This window comes from Macrotis lagotis, chromosome 4 (assembly GCF_037893015.1).
Source record: "Macrotis lagotis isolate mMagLag1 chromosome 4, bilby.v1.9.chrom.fasta, whole genome shotgun sequence".
Classification (NCBI taxonomy): domain Eukaryota; kingdom Metazoa; phylum Chordata; class Mammalia; order Peramelemorphia; family Peramelidae; genus Macrotis; species Macrotis lagotis.
Window position 1 is genome coordinate 9,547,949 of NC_133661.1, and position 22,631 is coordinate 9,570,579.

The window sequence follows — 22,631 nt, forward strand, 5'->3', positions numbered from 1 at the left end:
AGCCAAGGACAGAAAGACAGTGGACAGAAATAAGCCACCAGCCCTGATGACTAGAGAAGCAGATAATGTAAACCCTGCCCACAGCCCACTCCCATGGGACAACCCAGGAGATGACCACCCCAACTCACTGGCCATCTGGAACTCGGCAAAGGCCACTCTCTCGAGCTGCACCCTGAGCAGCTCACATGGCGCATCCTTGAGCAGCTGGAAGTGTTTTGCAGCCTTACTGTAGTGGAGATCAGCTAAGACCCGGTGCTGCTTCCGGAGGTACTCGTCCCCAACCTAGAGCCAAAGAGGAAGCACTGTGATCAGGGTCTACGCCATCCAAGGGCACTGGAGCCCCCAGGGATGACTGGGGGAAGGGCTGGCCTGTGTGCTTCGGGGAACTAACCCTCAAGGATGATCATGGGGAGGAACACACCTAGGAGACTTTTCTCTGGAGACACAGACTGAGAGAACACTGCTGACTGAGGGCAGAGACAAGGTCACTTTGTCATGAGACTGTCAAACTGGCCATGAGGCCTGGACTTAAGTTACTCAGTCGCTGGTGAGGCTCATCTTGGAGGAGTGAAGGCCTGCCCCCTGAGAGGCTTGCTGGCTTCTCCTTCCAAAGAGGACTGGGAAGGCACAGGTTTTGGGGGAGGGGGAAGGAGGAGCTTTCCTCACACACTGGTCATTCAATAGGGTAGCCCATTTTTGTGATCTAAAGTAAACCTCTCAACACTTTCTCCACAACTTTTAACACAGAGATGTGTACAAGCAGAGGACAAAGGGCCCCCACCCTGCCCCAGGTATGCCAGCTAACCTGGTTCCTCAGGCAGCTGTGATACATGGAGGCCAGCCGGTGATGGATGGTTGCAGCCCGGTACTGGCAGAGTGGCTGTCGGGCAGACGCAGTGTCAACATCACAGTATTTGAGAGATTTCATCATCGCCTCACTAACTTCCTTTTCAACCTATTAAAAAATACTGGGATTAAGTGGGAGCATTTAAAAAGTGCTCACCCCTACAGAGAACCCCCTTCATGTGTAAAGTTAAAAAGAGAACTCTCTTGACACCCCTTCCCAGGCTCCTGTGGGGTGGACACAAGGAGCCCTGCCACCCTGTGCAAGTCAGACCCTCACATAGTGTGGGGAGATCAGACACACAGGCAGAAAGGTCATTAGACCCCTATAGTGACCCTATCTGAGGAGGCAAAAAGAGGGGAATTAATGGTACAGGGAGAAGATTCGGGAGTGACCTGCTCCTGAGCCTTTCTGGACAGAGGGGCGTAGTCCTGCTGGAGGGTCGCCATGGTGAAATAAGTCGTGGACAGCTCCCAATTGACCGAGTCCCAAACAGCGGGGTGTACATCTCTTGTGCCCAGTGACTGCAGGGCCTTCAAGTAGTAATCAATGGCCTGTAAAAGAGAGGGCCCCCTTCTCAGAAGAATGATTTTATAGACTGCTGGAGAAAATGCTCAATTCAAGAGATGAGATGTGATTCAGAGACCCCCTGAAGCCCACTCACAGAACTCTACCTACTACCTGGCCACCTCCCTCAGCCAAAAGGGACCAGAAGCAGCACCTGAACCCTAGCTCCCTATTGCTACACCCTACAACAAAACCCAAGGGGCAGAAGGGGGTGTCAATGAAAACATAAAGGTCTCCAGACCATCTTTACAGCCACACAGTGACTAGACAAGGGCAGAGGGTGTCAGATGCCATTGGGTTCTCAGTACAATGATTTCCAGGATAAACGTGACCCCCAGGAAGAGGCTGTCCTTAACATGCCTCTACAGACATGACCCTGGATGGCCGATGGCCCTGAGTCTGCCAACATCCTCAGGCTGAGGCAGCTGGCCTCCAAATGCTCCTTTTTGTAGTGACTTCAGACTCCCTGTGGGGATCGCCAGAATGCAACCCCAATTTCCTTAGGGAAAAGGCAGGTCTAATCATCCCCACAGGAGGGAGAATCAATCTCGCAGCACATCCATTCAAACCTTTCTAGAACAGATGCTGGGCAGACCTAATGAGCTGGGCTGAAAAATCAATAGGGATCAAGCCAAAGGCACCCTGAAAAACAACCCCTAAGCTATTCCCCAATCTCTCAAGGTCCTTAGGGAACCAACTCTTATACAAATATCTTCCAATGTTGTTTTCTGATCATGACTCCTGAAAATACTTTGCAGAAAAACTAGAATCACAAGCCAGCAGAAGAACATGCAAGCCTCTCAGCAGGCAAGTCACCCTGTACCCAGGTGGCATGGCAGGTAAGGAGGACATGGAGGATGGCAAAGGAAATGAGCTGATCATATGGATCAATGGCCAGCCCAAGCGGTCCCCTTGGGTCCTCAAGATGCTGAGGCAACAGGAAGAAGACCTCTGACCAGGCAGAGTTGACACAGAAAAACAAGGATGGGGAAGGAGGATGCAGGACAAGATGGCGGAGCCTCTTATGTAGCACTTTCTACGTTCTTGGAACTGGGGACAGAGGGACAAGAGTGTCTGGCCACTTCCCTTGCGGTTTTGGCAGTGGGGTGGTGAGGATTCCCCCACACTCCTGCAGGTGCTCCAAAGATGGACCCTTCCTGGGTGGGCCTCTGGCAGAAAGCTCTGCCACTGAGGGGTCAGGCCAACCCAACTCTCCACTGTTTCAGTAACTGAGTGGCTCAGGGGCTTGGTCCTCCCTGCACAGATGCAACTGAGATTCCTTTGGGACCCGGGATTCAGTATCTGAAAACTGCTACAGCCAACATTGTCACCACTTCGGTGTTGGTCAGGAGAAAATGTCCTGCCAACCAAGACCAACCCATCCCGTGGCTGACCCTGAAGCCTTGCTGGCTTGATAGTCTCCCTAAAATCCATGCCTGATTGACCCAATCACTTAAGAAGGAGAGATCACCCCCACTGCACATGGAAGAACTGAACCCCCTAAGAAAAAAAAAAATCAAATTCTTCCAAAGCCCCTGCAGCTTTGGTGATGTCCTTAGGGGGCCACCGGCTGGCAGTTACCTTATTATAGTAGAGTGCCTCTTCTGGAGAGAACTCTCGCCTGGCGTCCTCCCCGCCAGCAGCCGTGGCGATGGCCCCATGGGCCTGGGAGCAGATGCGCATGAGCCGGCCCGTGTTGCAGAGAAGAAGGGCGGCATTGGTGGCGTCGTTGATTGACTCAAAGTTGAGAATTCCCTTTTCAAAACAGGAGAAACTTTTCTTCCACAACTGCTGCTCGGCTGCTGACACAGTTTTGCTCACTGAACAGAGGGAAAAACGCCATTTACTGGGCAGCCTGGTTCGAGGCAAACCCGCCCAGGAGGCTCCTGTCTCTAAGCTCCGGGGCCCCGGCACGGCCCGGGGCCCGGAGGGTCCCTGCGAGGAGCGGCGGCCTCTTCCTGAGCCCGCTGGCAAGAGGCCGCCACTCGGCGCCTGCACTCTGGGGGCAGGGAAGGGGAGACACGTGCCCGCTCGCTCTGACTGGATGGCGGCAGCCTGGTTCATGTAGAAGACACCGATCTCATTCCGAATGTTCCCCATTCTCTTCAGTACTTGGACGTAGTGCTCGGGGTTCTGGCTTTTTAAATCACTAAACAGCAAAATTTCATTAGCAGCCTCATAGCATTTGCAGCTAACTGACAGTTGGCATTCTAAGTCTGTCGAGAGGTCAGTTGCCCAGGCAAACCCTTCAAATAAAAAGAGAAGAGAATGAAGGTTAGAAATCCCTGTGCCCACGCTCCGGGGGCTCCCCTAGGCTGGGACCAGGGACAAGCTGCGCTGCTGCCACCCAGGCCCCGCAGGCATGAGAAGTGGAACAAGCATGTGCTCTGGTCAGCAGGAGGCGGGACCCTCTCCAGGCAGGAAGCACGGCCCAACACCTCCTGTTATCAGAGATTTTTTTCCTAGGATATGGGGTGGGGGTCACTTCTCCCCAAATCCAGAGCCGACAGAAACCAAAGCAAAGCAGAAGACAAAGAAACCTAGGGTGGGCAGTGCCAACAAGAAGTCGCTTGGGCCCCCAAGGTCAGAGACAAAGGCACACTCGTTTCAGAAGTGTCTCCTGGGGTGCTGGGGACCAGTCTGGTAGTTACAGGACTGGTGAACAGAGTGATCAAGCACATGAAGAGGCCCATGAAGGTGACACCAAAGCAATGTAAACAGAGAGAACATTTCATGAGAATGTCTTTGGAGAGGGGACAAAGCTCTCCCTTCTGCCTAGTGGCACATTGAGGGGAGTGAGGGGGTCACTGCTCAGTCTGTCCAATTAGGCCAATTCCTCTCCATCTTTTAGTATTCATTTTCTATATTACCCCCCCCCCCTAATTCACATGCAATCATCTCCGAGAAATGTCATGGTCCTCTTTGAGAATGAAGGACAAGGGGCAGCTGGGTGGCTCAGTGGATAAAGCACTGGTCCTGGAGTCAGGAGGACCTGAGTTCAAATCCAGCCTCAGACTTACGTATGACGACCTAGGGCAAATCACTAAACCCCATGACCTCACCAAATACAAACAAAAAAAAAAGGAACAAAGACAAACAGCAACAATTATGTGAAGCTGGGGAAGAAAGGGGGGTGGGTGGGGGTAGATTGAAAAACAAAGATGGCTAAACAATATTAAGATGCTTCCTAAAAAATCCAATTTAAGTCATCGTGTAAATTATGTTCTGCCAACAGAATGGGGTTTAAGACACCAGGGGTATCCCAAGTGTGCAGTGATTTAATTGTTTCACGTTAAGAGTGGGAAAGGTTACCGATCTAGGCTACCAAGGATTCCAGGTCAGCAAAGGCCTAGGTCGTGACCTCCAGATGGAAAGCAATGAAGGAGGTTTGGCTACATATCCCACCCAGGTGGTGGTCAGCAGGTCTGGGCCCTTGTAAAATCTGTCCTGTTGGACCCTACTGGGGACTAAACCTCAGAGACAATGTCACATTCTGGTTTCTTAATTAGTTCTGTCTTCTTGCTGTCACTGGTAAGGAACATTTAATCCCCTTTTCCAACTAGATCACAGATGGGGTAGGGCCCTGCCAGGAAGCGTCAGATGGGAGAACTCTCGGCTGTGAATGGTTCATGACATCAGGAGGTGATGCCATGATATACCTGTGAATTGGACCGGAAAGGGGGGTAGGGGATCCAGATCCCAGATGTGATCAAGATCGCTGGAGGTGGCCTTTTTAAGGGAGGGTCTTCACTAGCTCTCAGTTTGACTAAAGCAAGGCCCATTCTATTATTACAGCAAGGTAAGAAAAGAGGCAAAGAATGGCTTCTTTTACTTGCTAAATACAATTTCCTGAGGCCACAGGCAGGGGCCCTGACTAAGAGAGGCTCAGGCACTCCTGAGCAGGGTGACCCTGGGCAAGGTGCTCCACCCCTCTGCCTGCCTCAGTTTTCTCTTCTGTAAAATGGAGATGATCACAGACCGCCTCCAAGGGCAGCTGAAGGTTGCTAGTCCAGGGTCCAGCACATAGGAGCCAGAGGAAAGGCCAGTTATTATCATGGACAAAGATTTCCAGTGCGCCCACTATTGAGCACACAGTCCCATGCTCTGCACGACCTACCTTGGCAATTGGACTCGCGATGCAGGCTGTGCAGGATCTCCTGGTCTTCTTTAGTCTGATAATTAAACTCCTCCAAGTAGGCGGCTCTGTTATTTGCATTCTGGGCAAGCATTAACTGGATATCACCACAAAGAGTCAAATACTGAGAAAGAAACAGGAGGACTTCAGAAAGCATATTGGTGCAGAGGCAGCAATAAGTATCTACGTGGAAATGGGAGGAGGGAAAAGAAACACAAATTAATGCTCCTGCCCAGGTCCGAGCCACTCCCTTCCCTGCCTGCTCTCCCTCTGACAAAGTGCGTGCATGGAGGGGACTGAGGGGCTAGGGGTGACCTCTGTGGAAGGGCAGCAGGGGGTCCCCACCCATGTACAATTGCAATCAACCCAAATCATCTGCCTGATGGCTTCCAAACTAGTCCTGGGAGAGGAGAGATGCTCAGGAAGGGCCCGGAGCAGAGCAGAAATGCTAAGATGCACCGGACACAGCCTGTATAGAAACTTGGCGGTAGGAGGAGAAAGTCTTTTACAGAAGAAAGAAGGTCTTTTACAGAAGAAAGTCGGAAGGCTCCTCTGACTAGACAGAATCCAGGGAAGGAAAGGTGGACATGAGGCCTCCTCAGCAGGAACATCCCATCAGTGTGATGACCAGTTTGGGGAGGGGAGGGCAAAGGACTAATTGCCCCAAAGGGATGGATGCAAAGAAATGGTGCAGGGCAGGTGAGTAAATGGGAAAGGGGGAAGGAGTCAATTAAGGATGTGAATAGAGTCAGGAAAAGGGTGAGGCCTGCAAAAAGCAAGTTGGGCTCTAAGAGCTTCTAAGACCTAAGGGGGGAAAGAGGGAGGGGGGAAGAAGAAAGCAAAGGACCAAGCCCCAGAGGAAGGGTCCTCAGTGATGCTGGAGCAGGTTGCGGCTGAGGTGGTGAGGGGGCTCTGGAGGTCAAGAAAGATGAAACCTGAGAAAGGCTCCCTGGGGGGCTCAGCTGAGTGATGGGAGTCTAAAGCTAGGTGCAAAGTGGCCAGGTGCACTACAGAGGGGGCTCCATCCAATCCAGCCTCAGTCCCTGGCTAGGGTGACCTCGGCAGGTCCACATCAGTGAAATGGGCTCAGGTAGTTGGGAGGACCCAGAGAGAACAAATGCAGTGTCCTGCCCAGAGCTGAGCCTTCTCTCGAGGCTGGCTAAGATGATGAGAGGAGGGCGGGGGAGAAGCAGGGGCTGGTGGCTGGAGGCACAAGGTTAGATGGTTGTGATCAGAGAGATGGTTGGTGAGGTTCTCAACAAAGGCCTTCTGATCGGTCAGGGCAACCCTGCGGGGGAGGGGGAAGAGGGGAGGTAGGGTGGCCTCTCTGAACCTTCACTTTGCCTCACCCATCACCTTCCTGTCTCCGAGCTCTCTTCCCTGGACTCCAGGCAGAGCCCTGCACGAGGACCCCTTTCCTCATCCTCAAACTTTTCATCTCCCTTCTATGCTTCCTCCATTGGGGTAGGGGCCACATGTCTCTTTGCTTGTGTCTGTGTCTTCCTGGCCCACCCTCAGGGCTTGGGAGAGGCACATGGCTGGCCAATAAAGAAGGGGTCCAGCTCTACAACAAACACAACCAGAAGGGTAGAGATCCCCAGCCCGCTCAGACCCCTTCAAAGTGGGCAGGAACGTGGCACACCAAGTTCAAGGCAAGGAAGAGTCCTTTTGGGAGGGCCTGAATGGCCTTGAGACTGGAGGCCACAGGAGGGCCACATCCCAGGATCAGATGGGAGGAGGGACCCTGAGGCAGATTTTGGCCTAATGTAAGTCAAGATTTTCTATCACTTGGGATTGCACCATGCTCAGTCTTTAGCCCCCCACTGAGGTCAGCAAATGTCTTGGTGGATACAATAGCGGATTCCTTACCATGACTCTGCAAGGCCAGCTTAATGTAGCGTAGGGCCCGTCCATACTTCCGGAGGCTCATGGCAGCATCTGACAGGACGTAGTAAGCCTTGGATGACTTGAGGATCAGCTGCAGCTTCATTTTATGTTGCCAAGACCCCGGTGTCATTCCGGACTGAGTGGAGCAGTGGCCTTCCTGGAGGGAACCCACTAGGAAAGAGAGAGGAAAACACCACGTCAGGTGGCTGAGATGGCCCCACTATCTTCAGATGCACCCGTACCAGAGGCCCAGCCTGAGCATAGGGCACCGATATCCCCAGATGTTCAAGGGAGTCTGAGTTACAAAAAGGAAACACAGAAACCTGCCCTGAGGGAGTCCATGAGGATGAAATCTGGCATTCAGACCCCGGGGGCAGTGCCCTGCCCATTGCCACCTTGCTAGCCAGAGCAAGAGGAGCATTAGGCCAAAAGACCCCAGGAATCACACACAAACGTCACTGGAAACTGCTTCACAAAGTGGAAATACTGACCGCAACTCAAGCTGAGGAGAGGTGATCCCCAGTGAGGAGAGGGACACGACTTGGGAAGGTCAGGATATTATGTGTGTGTGGGGGTATCTTTAGACAGGGACAAAGACGGAAAGAGATGTGCTCAAAGGGACAGAGCATCATCAAAACATTCACCACTACTTAGGAAGTCTCATGAGAAGCTGGGGCGCCCCATAGATTGTGCCGCAGGAGCCATCTTTAAGCTCCATAAACACCATGATTCCAAGCCCATGGTCAGTCCTGGAGCCAGATGGGGGCCTTCCAGATTTCTCCGAGGTACCAGAGCCCCTCCAACTTAGATTCTTGGATGGCTAAAGGACCCAATTAATGACCAGGCAAGGACAGAAAGTGATGAACACGCACCATAAGAGCTTTGCCAGAAGCAAAGAAGGGATGGGAGGACAGTTGCTATTCCAGGACCTCACAAAGGGCCCAACAGTTTCAGGAAAAACTTGGTTTCCCATTAGCACAGAGGTTCATAATTGGAATGAAAATCTTTTCCCATCCATTTTCAACGGATAGTCTTTTTGTAGTCATCTCAAGAAAAGTCTTACTTGGGAGTTACAAGGATACCCCCATTCCAAACTTCTTATAAGCGCAAGAATTCAGCTTACTTTTGTCTAAAAACAAGGCCATCTGCTTTTCCAGACACTCGGGACCACCACTGGCCGATTCATCTTCGTATTTTAAGGGGATTGGGGTGTTGGGGTCAGCGGCAGGAAGGTCGCTTTCTTTTTTGATGCTGCTGTCCACAGACTTTAAACCCTGAGTAAAAGATAGAAGACCCCACAGCCACCTTTAATTGGAAGGCAGTTAAACATTAAGGGCAAACACAAAATGGCACTTTTGGTGGCAGAGGCTTTGAAGCCCTCTTCAGCTGCTATTTCCAGGGGCACCATGCTAACCAAGCCCATCACCAACATGCTTCATTTGATTCTCAGAACCAGCCTGGGAGACACCAGGGGCGATTCTCCCTGACATCTCACAGTTAAGGAAATTGAGGCAAACAGCAGTGCAGTGACCTGCCCAGGATCCCACAGCCACAACGCCTTTGAGGCAGTTTCTGACCTTGGGCCTTTCTAACTGCAGGCCCTGCTTCCACTAGACCTGGGCAGTGGCTGCCCCATCATTGAGCACTTCTGCCAGCCTCCCGACACCCACCTCAAACTAGTGTGACTGAGAAGAGCCAAAGAAAACTGACCTCCAGAACGTAGCTGAGCACCAGCCGGCAGCGCTCCTCAGTGTCGTGGCAAACAGGGAAGGCACAGCTGGGCTACAAGAGGCAGGATAGAAGATTAGGCTGATACACCCAGGACCCAATTGCCCCAGGGTGAACTACAGGACTGGGGTGGCTCCAGTCGCCTAGTCAAGGCCAAGAGCACATTCCTGGAGGCCCTCTGGGGGGTCTGGGACACCCCCCCCCCCCCCGCACAAATGACCAAAACTAATAACTCTAACCAAACACCCTCAAAGCCACACCCAGAAGTCCGGCTTTCACCCACATGGCCATAAGTGGAGCATGGGACTGGATCTTAGGAATTCTTAATTAAACCCTCTTCATTGAGATCAAACCTTTAGACTGTTGGTTCCCTAATGGAATTCCTAGACAATATGAAGAGCTAATATACAATTTTTGAAACTGGAGATTTAGAAAAATTGAACAAAATTATGTGTTGTCATTATAGTCATAACTTCATATATTTTTCAAGGAAACCAATTATTGACAGGAATTCCTTATGTCTTTGCACTTTAATCTTAAGTTTCCATTCAACCCTAAGATTATCTTATAAACTGAGATATTCTATTACAGTTAGAAGATCAAGGGTTAAAAGTATTGAGAATACATTAACAGCACTAATGGGGTCAGTGCTGACCTTTTCCTGTCTCTGTATCTAACTTTTCTCTCCCTTGACTTGATAAAAAAAAAAAGTAAAGACAGAAAGAAGACACATTGTATGTTTTTTCAGATAACATGAAGTTTGGAGGGATAACACATATACTGGAAGGTAAGAGTCCAGCTCCAAAGAAGACCTTGGTAAACTAAGACAAGCCAAGGTAAACAATAATATTTAATAATATGCACAGACAAAGAGGTGAAGTTCTAAACTTCAGACTGGAAAAAACCCCCAAAACAAACCCAACTTCCCAAAGCAAGATGGATTCAATGTGGTCAGTGACCCAGCAGTTCCTGTGAAAGGATCTGCACTCAAAGTGTCAAGGGGGAGACTGGTGGGTAGCCCAAAGCCAGGGTGGAATCCCAGGCTAAAAAAAAAAAAGGGAGGAAAGTGTATGCTATATTCTGCCCTGGTCAAGCCACAGACCAGAATAACAGCCAAGGTAAACTGTGTGTGCAAGAGAAACCAGGATGGGAAGTGTTTTAGAAAAACCAGCTACACAAATTGGGAAGCTTTATGTGGAGAAGTCCTGGGGGACAAGAGAGCTGCCTTCAAGCTGAGATGTGATTATGTGAAAAACAACTATTTACCCAGTTTCTTAAAATATTACCCAACCGCCCCAGTATTTTGATCCCTCTTTTGTCAATGGCTCACTCTGATCTGATGAATGGACTTGTATTTCTCTGGCACTGACAATTCTCCCACAGACTTAATCACAGCCACAGCTTTCTTGTCGTCAGGGGGATCGGAGCTCATGCTGTAGGACCCATTCTCATCACTGTCCGGCATTTCTTCCTCTTCCTCACTATAACTTTCATCTGAATTCTCATTTAAAGGCGACTCGGAACTTTCCTCCTTTTTAGGTTCATCCAATTGAAAGAGCTCTGAAAGCATGTAATTGGCCGAGGCAATAATCTTTTCAAAAAAGAACCACAAGAAAAATCTTTATGAGTGACTATACAGAAATGAATCACATTGGAGATCTGGAGGACTCTTAAGAATGATCCTCCTAGGAGACAAAATTCTCACTCTTTGCAGATGACATAATGGCATACCTAGAGAATCCCCAAAAGTGACCTAAAAAAACTACTAGAAATAATTAGCAACTTTAGCAAAGTATCAGGATATAAAATAAATCCTCAATATTTCTATATATGACTAGCAAGATACAGTAGAAGGAAGCTAAAAAGAGAATTCCCATTCAAAGTAACCTCACACGATATAAAATACCTGGGAGTCTACCTGCCAAGGCAGACTCAAAACTTTTTGAAAACAATTACAGAACTCTTCTCATGCAAATAAAATCAGATTTAAATACTTGAGCAAACATCAGCTATTCATGGATAGGTCGAGATAATATAATAAAAATGACAATTCTACCAAAACTAAAGTACTTGTTTAGTGCCCTACCAATCAAAATTCCAAAAACTTGCTTTAATAGTTAGAAAAAGTTGTAAGTAAATTTATATGGAGAAATAAAAAGTCAAGTATTTCCAGGGATCTAATAAAAAAAAATGCAAAAGGAAGTGGCTTAGCCTTACCAAATTATTATTACCAGAAAATTATATTATATTATAAAGCATCAGTCCTCAAAACTGTCTGGTATTGGCTAAGAAACAGAGTGGTAGACCAGTGGAATAGACTAGGTGCAATAGCAGGAAATGATTATAGCAATCTGCTGTTTGATAAACCCAAAGAGTCCAACTTTTGGGGAAAAAACTCTCTCTCTGATAAAAACTGCTGGGAAAATTGCAAGTTAGTATGGAAGAAACTTGGATTAGACTAACACCTCACATCCTATACCAACATTACGATCAAAATGGATACAGGATCTAGACAAAAAAAAAAAAACACAAGATTATAATCAAACTAGAAGATCAAGGAATAGTTTACCTGTCAGATCTATGGAAAGGGAAGCAGTTTATGACCAAAGAAGAGATGGAGAACATCATTAAAAACAAACTAGATACTTTTAATTACATTAAGTTAAAAAGCTTTTGCACAGAGAAAACCACTGTAACCAAGATCAAAAGAAATGTAGTAAATTGGGAAACAACTTTTACAACTTCTGACAAAGGACTCATTTCTAAAATATATAGAGAACTGAGTCAAATTTTCAGAAAAAACAAGCCATTGCCCAATTGACAAATGGTCAAAGGATATGCAAAGGCAATTTACAGATGAGGAAATGAAAGAGATCCAGTTATATGAAAAACAGCTCTAAATCACTACTTATTAGAGAAATGCAAATTAAAGCATCCCTGAGATACTACTACCTCACACCTCTCAGACTGGCCAATCTGACCAGAAAGGACAATGATCAATGTTAGAAGGGATGTGGGAAATCTGAGACACTATTACATTATTGGCAGAGCTATGAACTCATCCAACTTTTCTGGAGAGCAATTTGGGATTGTGCCCAAAGGGCAACAAAAATGTGCCTACCTTTTGATCCAGCAACACCACTACTGGGTAAAAAAACATCACTTGTACAAAAATATTCATAGCAGCTCTGTTTGTGGTGGCAAATCAAGTAAATATCCTTCAATTGGGGAATGGCTTAGCAAAATGTGGTATATATATATATATGTCATTGAACACTATTGTTCTATTAGAAACCAGGAGGGATGGGAATTCAGGGAAGCCTGGAGGGATTTGCATGAACTGATGCTGAGCAAGATGAGCAGAACCAGAAAACATGCTCATTCCATCAGTGCAACAATCAGGGACAATTTGGGGCTGTCTGCAATGGAGAATGCCATCTGTATCCAGAGAAAGAACTGTGGAGTTTGAACAAAGACCAAAGACTGTTACCTTTAATTAAAAAAAAAAACCCATTAATATGTAATTTTGCTATTTCTTATACTTTATTTTTCTTCCTTAAGGATATGATTTCTCTCTCATCACATTCAACTTAGATCAATGTATACCATGGAAACAATGGAAAGACTAAAAGACTATGTTCTGTGGGAGGAGGGAAGCAAGAGTAGGGAAAAAATTTTAAAACTCAAAATAAATAAAATGTTTCTTTTATTTAAAAAAAGAATACAAAATGAATCAGATATATATTAGGTCAAACGAGTAAAAATGAAAAATGCTGTGGTCACATTAATTTTGAATTTACACTACATTTTTTCAGTTAGTATATTTTACATACTTCTAACTTCAAATATATGTGACCATTGCATAGGACTCATTCTTTGCACTACCTAAGATCCAGCTGTAACATGATTTACTTATAAAATGGTACTGTCTGATATATTTGGATATATAAAAATATGCATAAAAATGTGAAAATTGAAAAGAAAAAAGAAACAATCCTCCTAAGGCCAAAGTCTGAAGGAAATGCCTTCAAACAAGCCCCATTCCACACACAGGCCAAGGCACAGACTGACCCTGGTCTCTGAGTGTTAAGAAGACAATTAGAACCTTAATGCAAGGCTCTCACCAGTCTAATAAGAGAAATTGAAATAGTATTACAGAAAAGAGAGCTCTGGGGAAAACCATGCAAAATGTAGCATGCCACCAAAGTATCAACTCTTCAAAATAATCTGTTACCAAGATAACTGAAGATGCTTAAAAATCCTCCCAGACAAAAGTCTATACATCACAAAATGGGAAAGGTTCCCTGTCTACACTGGGGTATTCACAAACACACATGCTTGCATCTGTTGAATATTTAATTTAAGGCAAGGCAAAGTTATCTAATTTTCTGCATAAAATGGAGAGAATTCCTATTCAACTGGGTAAATGTCTTGAGTTTGTTTGTGTTCCCCCCTAGAAAGGGGCAGCAATTTGTAAAAAGCCATACAGGCATGAGTTATAATCCTTAGTTCCTGAAGCACTCTTCTCATTGGGCCCCATTTCATTTTAAGTTTGGTTCTTAACCATGGTTCTAGAAAATGAACAATAAATGTCTTCCCTTGAAGGTTTGTAGTGCTCTCAAGTTTAAGCCTTCCCTTCTCAGAACTTATTTACCAAATGGAACATCTCCCACAAGAGCACAGCAACAGGAGCCGTCTGAACAGCACGAGAAGTCAGACTGGGGCAAAACCACAGGACATGACAATCAAAGACAATAAGGTCCTGTTGTTCTGCTCAATGAACTGCGGTTCTACCACCTCCCCAAGGTGACAGGGCTAGATAGGAAAGCACCTTGTCAGCTCTCCATTAACTCTCACACTGGGTTCAGCAGTGTCCATAATCAGACAGGATCCCAGAAGGAATCAATGTAGACTGAGAACATTAGGTGAATCCACCCCATCAGAACACTTGACCACCTAGGCATTCTCTACCCCAGAGACCCAAAGATTCATACTATCTGGGGGAAAGAACGGCACACTTCCTCACAATAATGGAAAGTTACAGTGAGGAAGAGGAAGAGATGCCGGACAGTGACAATCATGTCTCTTTTCTCCCCAGCTAGGCAGAGTTAATGACAACACTGAACTCAAAGCTAATGCACTGAAATACCCATTTAGGATGCCTCCAAATGATCCCAAAGTTCTCAAGGCATCGCCCTTCCTTCAAAATCAATTTTAAAGCATAAACAAAATATAATTTTACTTGAGGATGTCTTCCCTTGTCCAGTAATTTCAGACAATTCAGAAGCAATGTTCTGATCGTTCCATAGTGTTTTTTATTTTGATTTTTCTTCACCATCATGTTGCAAGCCACCCTACAAAAGAAAACAATTCCAGTTGCAAACACACACTTTAGTCAAGTCAAAACTCCCTGGAAACCTTCTCCTTCCTTATTCCGCCCTCTGCCCTGGGCTTAGCTCTTATTTAAATTCAGACTGCCTGGCAGATGACTCGGGATCTCTGGGCACCCTCTCCCCACCCCACTCACTTGTACAGGAGAATGGCCACAGGCACCGTGAAGGGGTTTTGATATTTGTCCTCAGTTTCTTCACAAAGGGTGGTGAGGTCGTAGAGCTTGACGATGTCACTACCGCTGGCTGAAAGGGAAACCCCAACACTTGGCAAGGCTCTGCCACCCAAGGACAGTGCCCAATCAGGTCAGAGTCATCCTAAAAATGGGTTTACCTTTAAATAGCCAGTAAGTGTGCCCTTCTTTGGTGCAATTCGATTTCAGGAACGACAAAATATTCTGTGCAATATCTTTTATCACTTTAGTAGAAAAATTGGAGTTCTCCAAATTAGGAATCTCTTCTGTCTTTATCATTTCATATTTCTATCAGGACAAAAAGGATGGATGAGGTTCAGGAGAAGAGCTTGGGAGCAAAAGTGTACACAGGTACAGAGGTACAGCCTGGGTGATGTCTGACATAGCGACAGAGTCAAAACTACCCAAGGTCAGCAGCCCAAAGCCAAGATTAGTGGTTCACTATCTACATGAAAGGAGATTGGGGGGGGGGGGGAAGGTTCCTGGGGAAGGTTCCTCAGCATCTCCCAGGGAGCATGGCAGAGCAGCCACTTCGATGTTCACTGACTGGCTCAGGGTTGCCTCATGGCACCCTCAATGGCCTGGGCACCCTTAAAAGCTAGGAGGGATGGCTGACACACAAAGGAAAAAATGCCCTTCCCAAATCCAAGCTGGAGGGCAGCAAGGCCAGAAAGTTCCCTGCCTAAAGAACTAGAGGCCACAGCAGCTCATGAGTCAAGAGAAAGATGCTAGCCTGGGGGTGGGGGGTGGGGGTGGAATCTGGCCTCAGGGAGCCTCAGTTTCCTCATCTGTACAATGGGAACAAGAACAGTTCCTTTGCCTGAGTTCTAGTAGCAATAAGCTTTTCATGAAATACCAGAAGCCACTGGCAACAAGCCCAAACTCCATGACCCTCCAGGTCCTCCTTGAAAGCCTTGGGGAGCTCCACTGACCCGACATTTTAAAATGCAGCAATCCTGCTAACTAACTTTAGTTTTGAGCTAAACCTGACATTCATCCAGGGTTCCTCCCCTGAATCATCACCCAAATGTCCATCGACTTTGGCATTCTCTTTATGATACCTGTACAATCCCGTTGACGTGAAAACACATCACCAGCTCAGGAACATTGCATATCAAGTTGTCCAACCAATAATCGATTCCAGTTAGTACATTGATTGGTTTGTTGTTATCTCTGAAAAGAAAATTCTTGGGTTGGCTGGCTGAGATGTTAAAAGATGTCTCATGATGAAACTAACTCCCTTCAACTCCCTAATCATTGTTTCTAGGTGATGTGAACCTTCTGAGAAGCTTGCCTCGTGCTGAGGGGGTTTGCAGAGCACATTAGAGTGAAACATCACAGTAGAAAGCCAGAAAACCCAAGACAAGTGTCCAGGACAGACCAGTCCAGTCTAGGATGTGCCCCAGGCTGCTGCGAAGGCTGCCACATATCTATGACAGAATGCAAGTTGGTCGGGTTTGTGTTTTGGTTAAATATTCTCAGTTAACCAAGCAAAGTTACCAAATACTTACACAGGGAAGTCACCCTTAAATGAACAGCTAGATACTTCCACCTCCTAACTACATCACCAACCCTGAGATTTAGGTTCAAGGCCAACACAAAAAAAATGTTTCTTCCCAGTGGCCGAAAGAATTCATGCTAAAGAGAACTTAAAGGATTCTCAGGCTAGATTAGACACACTGGCTGCTTTGTGCAGTCCCTTGAACCAGGAAAATCACAAAAGAAGAGAAGATAGAATTCTCAGTGCCACAAAACAAGTGTATTAAGTAGAACGATCACAATGAAGATCAATACAACGGGAAGACACTTTGCTGTTTCCAAAGTGATCTGTCATACGGGATTCCCCATGACAATCATAAACTCTGAACCAATCTGGTTCCTCCTAATATTGAATCCAGAAATATGTCATCTAATAAGTAGAAAAGACAGATTTCCTGGCAGTCTAGTTCACTTATCATGAATTCATAACTTGCTCAATATCAAAGCCAATTTCACAATCATGGAAATTATATAACTAAACGACATCAAAAGAGGGGTGTGATTTTTGACTTACCTGAGGCGCAAGCTCACAGCAGGATACCGTCCTCCTCCAAATATGGGCATATTTGAGCCTACCAACATATGTATGTCTTCAAAGGTCCATAAAATATTCCGAACAAAGTCATTCTTAAGACCCTTTGTTTAAAAGAAAAAATTAAATTAGACACTTTCACCTACTTTCACCACACTTCCACCTATGATCCACAGAAAAGACTATGAAAGAAAGATGAAGAAAAAAAGAACAAAGAAACTATACTATACAGTCACAGTAATTTAAGATCACAGATGCTACAAAAAGCTATTTCTAGAAGTAAATGGACTTTTTTTCCCTACTGATTCCAATTGAGACCAACTTTTAAATGATCAAGTAAATTGAGAATTAGGTCTTTCAGCTCAGATACCACAGAAAGCATACCTGACTGTTCTCACCGTCATTGAATAAAGTAGTCAGGTTTTGTTCTTTTGGGGCTGAGGCCACATGCCCCACTATATATGAGGGTTCAAGAGGCTCACTTCCCTGTGAAAAGTGCAAGGATAAGGAGTGATTCTGCTGTCATCATAAAAAAATCGCCTATTTTTCAAGTATACTAAGCCAAACATTCAAAGTACAAAGCAATATAATCCTCAAGACTATTCAGAGCCCCAACACCCCCTAACCAGGCTTCTTTACCCAGGGGGCTTACATCAGCATTTCATCACCACAGGCAAAAGGATTCACACTGAAAGGACTGACATGAAAACAAGACTGGAACTTCCTCAAGTTCAGTTTATCTCCTTTTCAGTTTACTTGTGAAGATCCATTCTTTTTAAGTATTTTTGGCTTTTTCACTGACCCAAGAGTTTAACCAACAGGACAGATTCACACAAGGCAAGAAGTCTGGTGAGAGAAGCCTGCTCAGGTCTGTGTGTGATCAAGGCATTGAGTCCAAGATGAGGAAGAAACCTCTTGCTCACGGGACCAAGCCAACCCTTGGCCTAACCCTGCTCCCCCAGAAGATATCGGTAGCATTCCTTCAGCCTGCCCACCAGACCCCAGACCCTGCACTGTTGGGAAGGTGGGCACATGGCCTTCCCCCTCATACTGCTGGATCTTCTCTAGTAGGCATTCTATGGAACTGAGTATATCTGGTTACCCTGTGCATGCCCTATTTCTATGCTCTGTCATTTGATCTGTATATGGATGATAGGCTCCAGGGTAGTCAGTGAAGATTACTGAATAAAGAATGCCACTGAACTGGAATACACTTGCCAGACTTCTGGGTCGGGGGCTCAGAGGACCTGGGAACAAAGGAGAAAACAGAAAAGGGTCTCCTTTCCCCCTGAGCGCAGACTCACCCCCAGGACATCCTGAAGGGGGCCAAGTTTGTCTTGGGCACTTTCCTGTTCCAGAGTCACCAAAGTCTATGGGACACTCCTGCCTTATCTCAAAACGTCCAGGGCCCAAGTCAGCCAGGTGATGTAGAGGAGGTACGTGGTAAGACAGCTCCTGAGTCTTCTCATGGATATGTTCACTTTGATGCCAACTCCCTGGGCAGCAGGAGTTGTTTCTGTGGTGGAAACCTGCCTAGATCAGGGCAGCTGGGTGGGAAGTCTTGTCTGGCATCTGCTCCCTCAAACTCTCCCCACCTTTCACGGCTTTGTCCTTTCATCTATTTCTAAATCTCAAGCTTTGAAGCTTCATCACTTTCAAATGAGGATGGGATAGGTCAAGGGTACATTAAGGCTCCTCTGCAGCAGGAAGTTAGGAGTTATCCCTATCAAATAGTTCTAAGCTGACTTTTCTTAATTATAGTTAACAACTATAGAAATGCTATTAAGTGAGGCATTTCCTTAAAATGCTTTACATTGCTTTTAGCATGACTAATAGGGAAATATAGTCAACATGCTTGTGCAAATATCAGATTACTCATTTTCATGGGGAGGGAAGGGAGGGAGGTAGAAAAATGTGGAACTCAAAAAAATCTGACAAAAAATGAATGCTGAAAATTGTATCTATATGTAACAGGAATTAAAACAAAGTTTTCAAAAGATGGCTCTATATTGTTTTTAAAAACAAAACCCCACTCTAAATTACCCCCCCCAGTTTTGATTTAAATTAAACTTAATCGTAAGTTAGTATATACACATAAGGTTCACCCTGACCATTTATAAATCTGACAAAGTGGACATTACAATTGACTGAAACCCCAAGAACAAATTATGCTAAACTCTTGAGATTCTAAACTTCAAAATTAAATTGTTAAAATCGTTCTTTTTTGGTCCAAAGGGATTAGCACAGACTAGACTAGACTAGACAATCTTCTCACCCGTGATGACATCCAGGAGGTTTCATCAATGAGAGCTGGGTCAGCTCAGAAGGGACATTCTAGCCTTTCTGGAGGAGTCAGATGAATGTATTTCCCTATGTTCTTTCTTTAAAAGGGTTATAGGACTAAATACCATGCCACTGGACTAATTAATTTAGAATTAACTAAGAAAGTGAAATACTAAAATTACTGGTCTTCAGTAGTACTTCAATTAATGCTAAGACATAAAATGATCAAATGCTGATAAAGTCTGATGGAAAAAAATAGTTAAAATGAGTTAATTCACCCAATTGTCTTGCTTTTAGTCTATTTTTTGAGACCAAACAGAACAGCCCATAGGATCATCTACAGTAATGATCTCTTCCTTTGTTAAATCTGGATGGAAAAAGCCCAAGATGAGGAGGGGGAAGGAGAAGTCAAAAAAAAGCCCCAGAGTCTGAGGTTCACCTTCTCCCATCTCTAACCTGGGAGGAACCCCGACCCCTAAACAATCTCAACAAGCTTGCAGACCATGATCAGGCAAGAGAATTCATACAATTCATGAAGTGGACAACTCACTACCCACAGAGTCATCTTTTTGGTAGTGGAACTAAGAAAATGTGGGGAATTTCTGTGCATCAAGTCTATCTGCAACTCTACTCAGCCTCCCCAGGATTCTGGAACCCCACAGTTGAGGTCAAGTGACTCCTCCACAGCCACAATCCCTCTGGCCCTTCAGCTTTCATCCCATTTGTTTCTGCCACAAGTGAGGACTGAAGAGCCGACTGACAACTGACTGACCTGATTAGACGTGCTAGGATCATCAGAAACAGAAGTCGGCATCTCAAAAGGGGCAGGCCAGGAAGCCCCTTCTGCATCATCGTGTGTCTGATCCGGGCTGGGAGGGCCTCGTGGCTCTGCTGCAGATGGGACAGGCTGAGCGGCGCCATCGCCATTGATGCTGAAACACAAAGCCAGATGCTGGAGGGCCCCCATCCCAGAACAGAGACCAGTACCCCCATGGGGTATCCCAATGTGCCCTGCTCACAAGGCTCAACCATCTGGCCAAGGATGGGGAGCCTCTTTGAAGGGACACTCACAACAAAAATGCTCAGTCAACTTTTTTTTTTTTAGGTTTTTGCAAGGCAAATGGGGTTAAGTGGCTTGCCCAAGACCACAAAGCTATGTCATTATCAAGTGTCTGAGACCAGATTTGAACCCAGGTACTCTTGACTCCAAGGCCGGTGCTTTAGCCACTATGCCACCTAGCTTCCCCTTCAGTCAACTTTTAAAACTTGTGAACCCAAACGTTCAAAGTTTAAATAAATAATCTCTAGCATATCAAGAGATACAGATTGCCATAAGCAAGAGATTACTTATTTATTCTTCCATGAAGCTCAGGATGTAGAAAGGATAAAGTGCGTGGGGCTGAGTACCTGTAATATAAGAACTTGGAGAGAATTGCTTTCTGGTACCAATGCTCTTTGCTCTTCTTCTTCCGCTGCCACTTCTGATCAATGAGCCGCTGATAGAATTCCTTGAGCCATGTCCAATCTCCTGTCTGAGTAATATCGGAGGGCATCAAACATATGCACAAAACAACAGGTCACAGAACATTTCTCTAAAGGACAGGAATGAAATGTCTGTTCTTAAACATTATTTAACATGCCTTCACAGAATAATTTTAGCAGACATCCTTTCTCAAGTCAGCAAGTTAACTAACTGCAAACCATTACGGAGGTCCTGTCCTGCCCTCCCCCCACCCCTCCCCAAGCAAGCATCAAGGAAGACAGCAGAACAGCATGATGAACAAAGAGAATGTGGTCAGTTCCACTTTGAATTCAGAGCAGGACAAACAGACAGACACAAGAGGAAAAGAGTCAATGTCCTTCCAGTGATCTGCTCAGAAAGATTTCAGGAAGCCTCCCCCAGTCCCATTTAATTCTAGTGTCTTTCCTCCATTCATGAATTCCTGTTTTTCCTGACTACAGCTTGTTCTGTAAATATGTTCAGGGATTGTCTTGTCATCTTTTAGATCCCCAGATCTTTGTTCATAGCAGACACCTAGTAAATGTTGATGAACTGTCATGACTCCAAATTTCCATGCTTTCCATTAGGAGCATGGAAGACACTGATGTCAGAAGAATTAGTCACAAAACGAATGGAAGAATTAAAAATGTATTAAGGAGTGTGCAAAGAGCTGGAGTGAGTGCTAGGGGAACACCTGGAAGATCAAGGTCAACTTGTGTCTCAAGGAGTTCACATTCTGGGAGGGGATGCCCCTCCCCCACACATGGGAGGTTTCCCATAATTCCTAGGGTGGAGCAAACAAAGCAGAAGATGACAAACTGTGGCACTCAAGGTGGTAATGCAACTGTTCTTTCTCTCTTTCACGCTTTTGGCCTCTTCTGGTTGGTAGAGTGCCTGATAGTTCAGGCTGCAGTGTGAAGATGGCCAAGCCTAAGAATCATACCACCCAAAATCAATCATGAAAATGGCACAGAAATGGCATCAAGAAACCTAGGTCACAGAGATATGAATCTCTGAAAGGGGTTGATCCCAAGTTTCTGAGAAACATGCACTTTGCCAAGAAACACAACAAGAAAGGGCTGAAGAAGATGCAGGTCAACAACGCCAAAGCCATCCAGGCCCAGGCAGAGGCACCAAGGCCTCCAAGGCCAAGCTCTTCAGGTCCAAGATCCTCAAGGCCAGTGCCCTGCGTGCTGGTCACAAGATGGCCACCAAGCATCCAGGCCCTAGGGTTGGCATCAAACATCCAGGCCCCAGGATCACTAAGCCTGACTCTAAGGTTGCCAGAAGCACTGACCCCAAGGCTGCCAAGCCCACTGACAAGGCCAGTAAGTCTGATCCCAAGGCCTCCAAGTCTGTTGCCAAGTTCAAGTCTGATGCTAAGGCTGCTAAGCCTGTCAAGTCCAAACCCAAAGATGCTGAAGGCAAAACAGTCCCAAAACTTCAAAATAGACGCTTCAGGACCAAAGGACTTGTTAAAATCCTAAACCACTGTCCTCCCGCCCCCCCCCCCCGAAGAGATGATTATTAACTATTTTGTACAAATAAAGGAAATGGTGAGTCACAAAAAAAAATGACTTGCAAGCAGTCGCAATAGAGCTAGTCAGTCATTATTCATTTATTAAGCATCTTAAACACTGGACATATGATGAACTATACGGCTTCAAGACTAATTCAAAAACCATAATTAAGTGCCCCTTGAACAGAGACCTCGAAAAGAAGATTTCAAGTTGAAAGGAGATCGAGTTCCCACCTTCATGAATCTTCACCAAGAACAGTGGATTTCTAGAAGTATTCTGGGTTCCTCTAAGACCCTTACAGGGCATCCATGAGTCTGAAACTATTTTCACAATAATCCTGAAACAATGAATTTCCAATATGGCAAATACTAAGATACAATCCTTGTAAACAAAGCTCTTTTAGTGTTCTCAGTAATTTTTAAAATGATCAAGGGTTCCTGACACCAAAACCTTGGAGAATGAAACATATAGGCTGGTCATGTAGCAATAACAAAATAAATAAATAAATAAA

General features: G+C 45.7%; 1 protein-coding gene and 1 pseudogene across 4 annotated transcripts in view; one reads left to right on the forward strand and one right to left on the reverse strand.

Moving 5' to 3' along the window:
- The window catches only part of EDRF1 (erythroid differentiation regulatory factor 1), a 36,253-nt gene that overhangs the window by 7,857 nt on the left and 5,765 nt on the right, over positions 1–22,631 (reverse strand). For 2 of the 4 annotated variants that reach the window (XM_074232191.1, XM_074232190.1), the window contains exons 5-22: positions 20,507–20,631; positions 19,872–20,031; positions 17,201–17,302; positions 16,799–16,920; positions 15,807–15,918; positions 14,886–15,033; positions 14,689–14,797; positions 14,404–14,515; positions 10,492–10,752; positions 9,144–9,215; positions 8,557–8,707; positions 7,416–7,604; positions 5,529–5,729; positions 3,439–3,657; positions 2,993–3,231; positions 1,240–1,398; positions 806–955; positions 129–282 (exon numbers count right to left, since the gene is read on the reverse strand). In XM_074232191.1, the coding sequence (XP_074088292.1) occupies positions 129–282; positions 806–955; positions 1,240–1,398; positions 2,993–3,231; positions 3,439–3,657; positions 5,529–5,729; positions 7,416–7,604; positions 8,557–8,707; positions 9,144–9,215; positions 10,492–10,752; positions 14,404–14,515; positions 14,689–14,797; positions 14,886–15,033; positions 15,807–15,918; positions 16,799–16,920; positions 17,201–17,302; positions 19,872–20,031; positions 20,507–20,631 (2,785 nt within the window). The remainder of the gene's footprint in view (positions 1–128; positions 283–805; positions 956–1,239; positions 1,399–2,992; positions 3,232–3,438; positions 3,658–5,528; positions 5,730–7,415; positions 7,605–8,556; positions 8,708–9,143; positions 9,216–10,491; positions 10,753–14,403; positions 14,516–14,688; positions 14,798–14,885; positions 15,034–15,806; positions 15,919–16,798; positions 16,921–17,200; positions 17,303–19,871; positions 20,032–20,506; positions 20,632–22,631) is intronic. The other 2 variants (XM_074232193.1, XM_074232192.1) reach the window with 1 other exon arrangement.
- Positions 21,452–22,131, forward strand: LOC141520434 (uncharacterized; annotated as a pseudogene).